This window comes from Lolium rigidum, chromosome 7 (genome assembly GCF_022539505.1).
Source record: "Lolium rigidum isolate FL_2022 chromosome 7, APGP_CSIRO_Lrig_0.1, whole genome shotgun sequence".
NCBI lineage: Eukaryota > Viridiplantae > Streptophyta > Magnoliopsida > Poales > Poaceae > Lolium > Lolium rigidum.
The window spans coordinates 199,844,321-199,855,468 of record NC_061514.1 but is presented as its reverse complement, the minus strand read 5'-3'; the positions used below and the strand labels follow the sequence as shown (position 1 = coordinate 199,855,468).

The 11,148-nt window shown below is 41.8% G+C and overlaps 2 protein-coding genes across 3 annotated transcripts; one reads left to right on the top strand and one right to left on the bottom strand.

Moving 5' to 3' along the window:
• The first annotated feature begins 1,767 nt into the window (after positions 1 to 1,767).
• On the top strand, positions 1,768 to 8,895 carry LOC124674398 (guanylate-binding protein 5-like). 2 transcript variants are annotated; one of them, XM_047210443.1, is made up of 17 exons: positions 1,768 to 1,871; positions 2,188 to 2,290; positions 2,429 to 2,498; positions 2,586 to 2,624; positions 2,720 to 2,837; positions 2,936 to 2,993; positions 3,089 to 3,153; positions 3,255 to 3,261; positions 3,337 to 3,397; positions 5,084 to 5,143; positions 5,273 to 5,292; positions 5,379 to 5,444; positions 6,224 to 6,391; positions 6,482 to 6,739; positions 7,168 to 7,380; positions 8,006 to 8,277; positions 8,372 to 8,895. In XM_047210443.1, the coding sequence occupies exons 1-17, from the start codon at positions 1,768 to 1,770 to the stop codon at positions 8,511 to 8,513; spliced, it is 1,824 nt and encodes a 607-aa protein (XP_047066399.1). In that variant the 3' UTR covers positions 8,514 to 8,895. The 2 variants fall into 2 exon arrangements, with proteins under 2 accessions (XP_047066399.1, XP_047066400.1); XM_047210444.1 differs by lacking the exons at positions 8,006 to 8,277; positions 8,372 to 8,895 and having other exon boundaries at positions 6,482 to 6,686; positions 7,168 to 7,310.
• Positions 8,896 to 9,026: 131 nt separating this feature from the next.
• On the bottom strand, positions 9,027 to 10,929 carry LOC124673940. Its single transcript, XM_047209981.1, has 2 exons — positions 10,730 to 10,929; positions 9,027 to 9,391 (listed from the first exon to the last, which is right to left on the bottom strand). Exons 1-2 carry the CDS (start codon positions 10,856 to 10,858, stop codon positions 9,290 to 9,292), a joined length of 231 nt encoding a protein of 76 aa, XP_047065937.1. The 5' UTR covers positions 10,859 to 10,929; the 3' UTR covers positions 9,027 to 9,289.
• Positions 10,930 to 11,148: the final 219 nt, after the last annotated feature.

Below are 11,148 nucleotides of genomic sequence, written 5' to 3'. Positions count from 1 at the left end.
ATGGGCAAAGTTAATTCCAATTGCAGAGTGGCGGTACAATAGTTCTTACCACACAGCAATCAAGACAACTCCTTTTGAAGCATTATATGGGTATCACCCACCACAGAATGGTGAACTGGCAATCTCTGGTAATGCTTCTCTCGAAAGTCAAACCACTCTCAGGGATCGATCAGACAACAATTATGAAATCATTGCAGGCCAATTTGGCACAAGGTCAGCTGAAACTGAAGAAGTATGCAGATTTAAATATAACAACAAGAAGATTTACAGAAGGAGAAATGGTATATCTGAAAATGCAACCTCACAGAAAAGGAGCACTAGGCAGTGGAAATGCTCTGAAGTTGGCATCCAGGTACTATGGTCCATTCAGAATCATGGCCAAAGTGGAAAGATTAGCTTACATGCTACATCTGCCTGAAGGAACTAAATTACATGCTATTTTTCATGTGAATCATGTCAAGAAACATTTGGGCCCTTCTGTAGTTCCTAATCCTCAATTGCCACTCCTCACTTCTGAAGGTAAGATCAAATCTTATCCGTTTGTTGTTCTTGATCGCAGGCAAGTTCCCCGGTCTAATGGTGATTATGACGTCGCGTCCGTCCAATGGATGATACATTGGGAGAACCTCCAATAAGATGAAGCCACATGGGAGGATGCAGGCTTCGTTCAAGCAAAATTTCCCAAGTTCAAGCCTTGAAGTCTTGACTGCAGCGACCGGTAATGTCAGGATCCTATAATATCGACAACAACATATTCAGTTTCGTCAGACAACTGGGCCGAAGCAGAGGAGAGACCTTTCCTTTGTTTCCTGTAATGAATTCGAATTAAGCCTAAGGAGGGAAGTTTTGTAATAACGCTACACAACTCGTGGCTCCAGCTTGGTATAAAGGCTGGAGAGGGGTGGAAGGGAGGCACGAGTAATAACAAAACATCTACTTTTCCATGTCTTGCACTACCTTTCCCTTCCGGTTCTTCCCTGTTCTTGCCTTTATTTATCTTAGATCTTGAGTTTCTGCCTATTTTTCCTTACTGTCCTTGTTAGTTATCCCCTCTATTGTTTCTTAGTGGAGTTGGATCCTGACAGTCAGTTAGCCGAAGTGGGGCAGTAGGGCGGCAGAGGCTGCGAGATGTTGGCGGAGGCAACCCTAGCAACGGTGCAGTGTGGGTGGTTGGGTGGCCAAGTTTTAATTAGAGATGTCACGGCCGAGTATATTTAGGGGTCGGGACGGTCTAGATGTCCTTATTTGCAGTCCATGGGCCACGGCCCATAGGTTTAAGGGCACAAAACGTTCCACCTTGGAGTGACACGTATGGCCACTGGTGCCTGAGCCATCCTGCCACTTAATTAGGCCATTTATTAGTTAAGGAATTCCTCGCTAACCCATTCTTCTCTTCCCATGTCAATGAGAAGAGAAAGTTCCTCTGTTCCACACGCCGACGGCCGACCAGCCACCGTCGCGTCGCCTCGACGTCTCCTGGCTGGACTGGCTTCCCTCCCCTCCGCCTCCAAGCAAAAGGGAAACCCACCGCCGCGTGCCATCCCAAAACCTTACCGCTATATCACCCCGCCTCCCACTCCTCCTCCGTTGCCCGCCGCTCGCCGGATCTCTCCCTTCTCCTCAGCTCCACGTGCTCCTCCCTTGCCCGCGGAGAACGTTTCGGTGTCCGGTGTACGTTCGTCGGCCGCGGGAACTGGAGGGTACGTAGCGAGTGCCGACGCGCGCGCGTGCCGTGGTCACAGGGGGTGACTGGGTGGTGCGGCGGGGATGGGGTGGCCGAGGTGTGCTCTGGTGGTGTGGGCTGCGGCGGCGGTGGTGGCGATGCTTGCGGCGGCGGTAGGGGAATCCGATGCCGGTGAGCTCGAGCGCGCGTAAGTGCACATCTTCCTACTCCTGGCGTTTGGCGTCGAACTCTGCGTTTTAATTGTAGCTTCAGCCTTCAGCTCCAGGTTGTATAGGACTGTTCATTGTTCTTCCTTAGCGCTACTGCTTGTCCGCTTGCATCGCGCATTCGCATATATGCCTATCGCCCTCACAACAAGTATCACGCGCGTGCCAGTCATGTTTCATTTTGTACCGTAGTGTGAATAGTAGAAGTAAATAATGTTGTTTGTCAGCGGGGTATGCTGTACAGCCATCTTCGCAGCAGTCAGAACTTGCGAGTTTTGATCAATGGCAATTATGCAGGTTTCCGATAGTGGAGCCGGATTATGGCCACACTAAGCTCCGTCTTTCAAAACAAGGCTTGGAGGCAATTCAAAGGATCAAAACTCCAATAGCTGCTGTCTCTGTATGTACCAAGTTCAGAATCTGAACCAACTGTCATCCTCATGAAATTCTTACGTTTTCCTACCTAGTGTCGTCTTTACATGTTTTTGTCCTTGCACCGACTAAGGCTCTATGTTTCTGCGATATATTGACAAATCAGGTTATTGGTCCATATCGATCCGGAAAATCTTTTCTTCTCAACCAACTTCTCTCCTTATCATGTGATAAAGGTACATGGACCTTCTGGTCTTCTATATCATGCTTCAGATTAATGGTTATGTTGACTAGGCCACTGGGGATGATAATTTGCTCTGCAGGTTTTGGAGTTGGTCACATGCGAGATACCAAAACAAAAGGTAAGAAGGGCTGCCAATGCCACCATTATTACCCTTATAAATGTCATCCCCGTATGCTAATTGGAGATATCTACACACTTCTGAACATCTTTAAGGTATATGGATTTGGGGTACTCCCGTTGAGGTCGATGTTGATGGCTCCAAAGTGTCTGTCCTTTACCTGGACACTGAAGGATTTGAGAGCATTGGGAAATCGAATGTATATGATGATAGGTTGGTTGCCTACAAATAGTGTGCAATGACTATGCGTTACTACTCTTTTCTGGTTCAGATGTAAAATGTGTTTTTTCGACCTTTTGTTTTCATCTTAGGATATTTGCTCTGGCAGCTGTCTTGAGCTCTCTTCTTGTCTACAATCTCCCTGAGACGGTGCGTTTCTATGGTCCTTGATGCCCTCACCTCAATTCATATTTGATACCCTAGCAATTTGATGGACATCGATTTTTTACATACTTTGGTGACAGATTCGTGAAGCTGATATATCCAGACTTTCATTTGCTGTTGAACTTGGTGAAGAATTCTATGGAAGGTTTGGTTGCTGCAATTTCTGATAGGAAGTTTCCATTTTAACATGTACTTTGCTAATGTCCTAACAAGTTTTTCTTTGTCTATCTGGTTTGTGGAAACAAGAGTGAAGGTAACACTTCATTAACCAGACTCAGTATTATGAAAATAGAACATTATTTGTAAATTATGTTTCCCGTTTCTGCAGGGGCAAGATGTTGCTTTCGAGCCAGCAAAACTTCTGTGGCTGATCCAGAGGGATTTCCTACGTAAGTTGTTTTGCGTATTAATTAGATTATCTGTATCATGGGATATCTATTTTTGCCAGAGTTTACCACCTGAAGCAGTACAAGGTTGTGGAGGAACAACTCCACCTTGCTGCGACAGCGTGTACAGCACAAATGTTGAAGGAACCACTCCAACATGTTGAGCTAGACATCGTTCTAGGGGCGGGGGCTGTTAAGAGTTCATACCAAACTCTTAACACACAAGATCTAGTCCAAGATCTAAGGGCGTGTTTGGGTTGTGACCGAACTTTACTTTACCAATTTATTGGCTATGGCCAAAAGGTTGGTGTGTGTTTGGATGCTTGCCAATGCCCCACTAACAACTCTAGTTTATTTTTTTTAGCCAATATTGGCCAACTTATGGACAAGCAAAACATCAACCAAAATTTTGGCTAGCCAAATATTTGGTAGGGCAACACTAGGCATAAACCAAACACACCCATAGTCCGGTTTCATAGCTAGAGGCAAGGACCTCTATTTATAGACCACATGAGCCTCCACTACTTAGTTTTACTTATAGCTAGAAGGTTCTAGAGAATACTACTTAAAACTAGGAAAGCAAACACAAATACAACCCACACTAGAACACTCTAGAGACTACTACAACACATACGACTAAAGACCAAATTACCTAGAATATAGTAGAAGTGTGTAGAAGCTAGTACTGGATTTCTGTTACCTTGTGCTGCTTCAAGATCCATTAGATTGTTATGGGGAAATACTGGTGTATCAGTGAACAGATCATCAGAATTCTAATTGACTGCCAACCTTTGTTCCGCTGAATCCTGATCTTCCGGCACTGAAACTGTTGAATTCTTTTTGAAGATTTGCCCATTTCTGAATTGAAGGATTCACTTTAGGAAATGATTTACTTTCACTGTTGTATATAGCTAAATGGAACAAATTTGTAAGTTTCTGTTTTCTTTTGTGCAATTTACATATCATAGTACCTTCCGCACTACATGGCATAAATATGGTATCCGATACGGATAGGTGACCTCCAAAAATCAGTATCCGTATCGTCTGAACATTTTGTTTCTATGTCATATTTTTATCTGATTAAATGGCACTCATGTCAGGATTGTAGATCCACAACCTAACTGATTGTAGCAACTCAGACATCAGTAAAGGGGCCCAAAGAGAGTTTGAAATATGAATAGAGTACATGATTAGTTAAGAAAGTCATCTTCTCTTTGAATAGGGGTAGTATTACATGGGTTATCCAGTAAACTAAAATGAACTAACAGTAAACATCTGATCCAAGTCCCCAAACTTCTATCGCTCTCATCCCCTGGGTCATGGCCCTGGACCCGTAGCAATCACAGTATGTATGTAATAACTTGTCTCACTGATGCCATTAGATGAGACATAAATATCAGTCTTTGCACAAAAATACTCTTGGCATGGAGTTCATAAAGTGCATTCATTTACCGTAATTGGTTGATGTTCCTTGAAGTATGTACATTCTTTTTTAAATAGTTGTCAGTTAAGTAGTGAGGATGGGTTTTAGACTTTCAGTAGTAAAAAATACATTCCCTCGCATAACTCACTGTTTAGTCATGTCTAGCATTTGCATTTTACCATTTGTTGGTTATGTTCTGCTTTGGGGATAATGTACTGCCTGGTCAAACTTCCTGTGATAATTTCACATTTTTAATTTTTCAACAGAAGGAAAATCTGTACAGCAGATGGTTGATGAAGCTCTCCAACGGGTGCCTAACACCAATGGTTAGTTCAAACTATATGGCTGACTACTTTTTCGCGGTTTTGCAATTGAAGTACCTCCTTTCGCAGCTGTTGGATGTGGAAATATCTTTTGAGCAGTTGGATTAACCTTCTTTTAATGTATTATTACAGGAGACAAATATATTGATGAGGTAACATTATTTGAAGCTATATCTTATTGACTGGAAAATTGATATGCACATTTGATTAAAAAAAGTGGGTTTTTATGTTATATTAGGTCAACCAAATCAGAGACTCTTTGGCAGTTATGGGTGATAACAGTACTGCTTTTAGCTTGCCCCAGGTAAACGTCTGATCCCATGTTCTACATTACATTAGCTGTATTGATGATTTGATGGGCATGAATGGTTGAGAACACAAAATATGCCACATTAATGCACATCACCCAGTGCGCATGAAATTTATCTAGTGTTTGTCTGCAAAATAGAAGCATAAAACATGAGTTTGGCAAGGGAACGCTTGTATGCTTAACGTTACTCTTTTTAGCTGTATATTAATATATGTGGTAGCAATCATGACCCGGACTTTTGGCTCTCGGGTGCAGGCGCATCCTATATACTCTAAAAAATGTAGTAATTTTAAATAAAGTCAAAAAAATTGAAATCCTTTTGGGAATCAAAGATAATCAAGTATTGTACTCATATAAATTTGTTTGGCCAAAAAATGTTTCACATTGACTTCAGGCAAAAAAAAAACAAATCTATGACGAATATAGCGTGAATAGTACTTTAATATAGGACCTTCAAGTCTGTTTTTTTCACCCAGGAAACAAGAGAAGTTATTCCATGGTGAATCTTTGGTATACGAGTACAATACATGATCATCTTTGATTCCCAAAAACATTTGAATTTTTTTGACTTTTTTTTGAATTATTATATTTTTTTTCCATATAGGGTGCGCTTGCTCCCAGGTTCACCCATGCAATTTTGGTAGCAATCACCTCAACTTTAGTGTTGTCCTACCTACAACTGCATATATTTCGTTCATTCTGATGCTGCTGCTAAGTGCTCTTTTGTCTTTACACCTATACATCATTGACAAGATGAGACTTTTCTTTTCCAGCCTCATCTACAAAGAACGAAGTTATGTGATATGGAGGACCAAGAACTTGAACCATTGTATGTACAAAGGAGGGATGAATTGAAACAGTTAGTTGTATCCATGATAAAACCAAAACTTGTGCAGGGTAGAACTCTAAATGGAAAGGAATTTGTATCCTTCCTAGGGCAGGTAATGCTCGTTGGTGCTCATTATTGATGTATCTTTAATCGTAATATTTTCTTGAAAAATGTTCTCTGATGTTGCATGCTTTTGCTATAGATACTCGAGGCTTTGAACAAAGGCGAAATTCCATCAACTGGGTCACTTGTTGAAGTTTTCAATAAGGGCATTCTTGAACGTTGCTTGAAGCTTTATAACAAAAGAATGGAAGGAGTGGGTCTACCAGTATCAGTGGATAAACTTCAGCACGTTCATGTGTTGGCAGAAGATGAAGCTAGAAAGCTTTTCGACAAGCAGCATTTTGGTAAACATTATGCTGCCCAATCCTTCCTCAATCTCGATGAAGAAATCAAAAAGGTTCTCTTGACAGAATTTAATTATTCATTTCTAATTACATATGTCCCATGTTCAGATAATCAAATGGATAGCCATATCTATATTTTCAGTTGGTGTGTCTTGAAAATTAGTGGTACAAATTTGAATCTCACTCTGATGCTATGGTATTCGCATTAGTTCATAATTCTGTATTTTATTTGGAATGGCATTGGATTCCTAGTTACTAGCTGCAATAAGCTATGTCCAATAGTGTACTGTGTGACGTCTAATCTGTTTTGTGAACATTTCTGAGATTCTTGCTGGAATCGAACCGTCTCCTGTAAAATTCCTATGTGATATACATGCCCTTATAGATTAATCACGCGCAACTTGCAGCTTATGCAATATGGAATCATAGATAATTAGATATTGTCTTCAATATACTTAACTTAACTGGGTATTCTTTTTAGGTCCTCAGAAACTATGGCTTAGCTAATGAATATCAGTCATCAAAGCTTTGTGAAGCAAGGTTCTCAGAGTGTGAAGACAAAATGGATCACCTTCAAGCGTTGAAGCTTCCTTCCATGGCAAAATTTAATGCAGGATTTCTTCGCTGCAATCAAAGCTTTGTAATGGAGTGTGTGGGGCCTGCGAAGGAAAACTATGAGCATCGAATGTCAAAGGTTCATTTCTCGACCATAAGATATCTTCAATAATATAGGATTTTTAGCGAGCATTGCGTTTCGATGCATTGATAGAAAAAAAGAAGTTGTATTTTAGGGTTTAGAATAATATAGGATCATCCACTAAGTTGGATTTTATGAAGAATACATAGAGCTGATAAGCATACATCACTATTTGTTTACTTAGAGATGAAAAGTTGCAAATCACCTCTTCACTTTATATTCTTATATAGTGTTCCAATTTAGTTCCTTATGGTTAACGGGATCTTACTTTCTTCTGCTACTTCTATCTTTTTGCTGTTTTTCTATGCAAAAGTAAACATTCATTCAAGTAGTAAGGATATAGAACTAGATATATGAAATGGGAAATCAGGGAGTAATCATCTAGACACTGAAGGTAGGGAAAAGAGAAACTTTATTCACTTTCTTCTACCCTCCTGTTCTGCCAAATTAGTACACTGTTATAGGGACAATGTATTTGAGTTGTGAAAACTTGATGCGTGTTTCCTACTGTACTCGTTAAAGTTTTTTAGCTGTGTACTCATTGGAAATTTCTTACTGAAGCCTACATACTATCTCTTGTGGTTTCTGTTAGCCAAACTCTTATTCCTGTGCATGCTTCCAGATGCTCGCAAGGTCCCATGCTCTTTTCGTTAGGGAGTACAACAACAAACTCTTCAACTGGTTGGTGGCCTTCTCCTTAATCATGGTGGTCATCGGGCGTTTTGTCATAAAGCTTCTTCTACTTGAAGTTGCTGCATGGGTGATGTTCATCTTCTTGGAGACGTACACAAGGTTGTTCTGGTCATCTGATTCGCTCTACTACAACCCCGTCTGGCACATCATTGTCTCATCATGGGAAACTATTGTGTACAGCCCTGTTCTTGACCTTGACAGGTTAGCTTTCTTCTTCACTGATGACTAGTGTACAGCACATACATAGACGCTGTCTGGCTGATTGTATCACTCTTCCGACGTTGTTCTTGAGCAGATGGGCTGTCCCGATTGTTATCATGGTGTCTTTTTTAGCTCTTTATTGGCGTTGCATCGGTCCGAGGCAACGGATCGGCCGATCACTGTTACCCCTGTATAATGGATCTTTCAGAAGCGCTAGTCGCCCAAGGACAGATTAACCCCTTGCACATAAGAGAGACGGAACTGGATGGATCGATGATGCAAATTGTTAGACAGGATCGACGATAAAATCGGAAGGCAATGGTCTCAGATTCTTTTCACTCCCATGCATCAGGATGGGTGAACATGCGGCAAACGGGTGCTGCTGACACGGCACATAGACCGTAACATAAGCTCCTCTTGTAACCAAGTACAGAATGATCACCGCCAGCGATGGCTGTACAGTATCTAGCTCTTACGGTTTACAATTCAGATGTAACCAGTGCTAATTTATGTAATATAACCTTTCACATGTATACCGTTCGTGATTGGCTAACTGCCTAATGTAAAATGCAGGTGTGTTTTACATGGTCAATTGAACAACACTGTGCAAAAATTATACTTCAGTGTTTCCCCTGGTTTTATTTTATGTTTCATCGATATTGTTCAGTCAGTACATGGGAATATTTGGATTTCACGGAAGAAAAATGATGGCATAGAGATGAGAGAAAATAAGAGTGCAGAGCAATGGGTAGTGCGACACGATCAATTTATTCCTCCTTCACCATAACTGACAATCATCTCATAATTTTACATCAGCAACAGGAAATGTTACAACAGAATAACTGGAGCCAAGTGAGTTTCTTCCAATACTCTAAGCAGCAAAAGCATGTTATTGACAACCAATACACCCGCAAGACAGCTTGTGCTCCTGTTTCCTGATCCTCTTGGGTCATAGGTTCGTGCAGCAGATGGTCCAAGTAAGAACTATCTGAAGCAATAATGGTCCACTTGTTTACTCTTGATTTCTGCTACGAGCTATCTCTCGAGCCCTTTCGCGAAGTTCTTCTGGTGGCGGTGGGCGTGGGCCTTCTGGTGGGTAAACCACATAAGGACGCTGAGATGGGAACACAAACAGTATTAATTGGAGTTTTTCTAAAGCACCGTCATGAAGGATCAGGAGGGAATGTAAACCAAGGGATACATGAATGCACATTGCTAACAAGGTTGCTTCTGGTAACTTTGTGATGCAATGGAACACAAACAGTTCTATGAAGTATAACCTCCATAAAAACAGCATGAGTTCATGTGTTGAGAAACCACACATCAGCAACTGGAGATGTAATCCCACACATGCAAATAAGATCACTGCCATTGCCGACAAATAGAGCAAATTGACACATGCACATAGATGACTAAGATTGTTGAGTTCACATGCTTGACATCAAAATTCATAGTTTGTTGCACCTGAAAAAAGAAAAAGAAAAACTGTTTGCTCAATCCCTACGGTAGCAGCAGGGTGAATTCATCCTACATGATTTTGTTTAACAAGAAGAGAAGTGACACCGAAGAAGGCATCCAGTGTTAGTCAGCACCATTCTCTAGAATCTCCCTCAACAAAACAGGCCTTGCATTATGAAGCGCTATGTCGATTTCCTATACCAAACTAGATATCAACACTTCCGACAGATACCACAATCATTCACCACCCGTTGCTATAAGCCTGTAATTCAGCTCGTGATCTGAAGACATCCATCCTCTATAGTTCTACACTTTAAAAATGAACAAAATATTTCGAGCATCTAAGAACCTAGCACCCAGCAAAATGGTTGACACAGCTGATCGTCTAAGCCCTCTTTTAGTCCTAAATCCATGAATTCCAAGGCCTACTGCCATTCTCTCTCTACTCGGTAACGAATCTTGCTTGCTGAATTCCTTAGTAGCACCAGGTCCACTAAAGCATCCCACATGATTTGCATAAACTAGAAAGGAGAGTGCCATCGAAGTGTTGTTTGGTGTTGTCACTATCCTCGGTCCGGTCATCGTTCACACCACCGTTCCTATTAGCAGTAATTCAATTCGCAGGCTAAAGGAGCCCTTTGCCTACCACTACCAGTAAATTCTCCTTTTGCAACTATACAAACCTAGCAGCATCAAATTGCTCGACACAGGTGAGAGTTTATCAGTTTAAGCCTTCTTGCTAATCTTAAACCACAAATTTCAAATTCAATTCTTCCTATTAGGTCCTAAAGTCCAGTCCACGGTCAGGAGCCACCATACAGTCGATATACAGTACCAATATAGGCATCCAATTTACATATTCCCCTCACTTTCGCAGTTGAGTGGCCCGGATGGCAAAACCTCTAAATTTCCCCATACCAAGAAACTAGTACTACCAATCAATCCTTTATCTAACAAGTGAATCAAAGGGAGAGCATCGGTAAGGAATCCTTACGAGGCCCATGAGCTTCTTGATGGACTTGGAGTCGGTGGCGACGAGGTAGGTGAGGGTTACGGGGACGGCGACGTACACCCCGAACTTGGCGATCTCCAGGATCCCCTTGGACGTCCCCAGCGACGACATGGCCGTGCCCCCTCCCTTCGCGCCCCTCCCCTTGCTCCGAATCTCGGAATTCTCAGCGGCGGCGGCGACAGCACAGAAGAGGAGGTCTCAGCGGTGTTTTCTTGCTCTCATTTTGGGGGAGAAAAATCTGGTTTAAGGCATGTGTAAGGGCCCACGTAGCAGCGGCAGCTGGAAGCCATCTGTTTGGAGTAGGGTCGAAAATGAAAGGAACTTTTTGTCCGTTTTCGAAGAAAAAGGAAATGGAGAGCAAAAAGGAAAAATGAAATGGCATTTTGCAGAAAACGAAAGGA

Excerpts from the sequence above, each read along its gene's own strand:
- LOC124674398 (XM_047210443.1), top strand. The coding sequence starts at position 1,768 with ATGGGGTGGCCGAGGTGTGCTCTGGTGGTGTGGGCTGCGGCGGCGGTG. Across the intron at positions 2,625-2,719 it reads GCGAGATACCAAAACAAAAG|GTATATGGATTTGGGGTACT; the intron begins GTAAGAAGGGCT and ends AACATCTTTAAG. Across the intron at positions 5,144-5,272 it reads ACGGGTGCCTAACACCAATG|GAGACAAATATATTGATGAG; the intron begins GTTAGTTCAAAC and ends GTATTATTACAG.
- LOC124673940 (XM_047209981.1), bottom strand. The coding sequence starts at position 10,858 with ATGTCGTCGCTGGGGACGTCCAAGGGGATCCTGGAGATCGCCAAGTTC. Across the intron at positions 9,392-10,729 it reads TCAAGAAGCTCATGGGCCTC|CGTCCTTATGTGGTTTACCC; the intron begins GTAAGGATTCCT and ends TTCCCATCTCAG.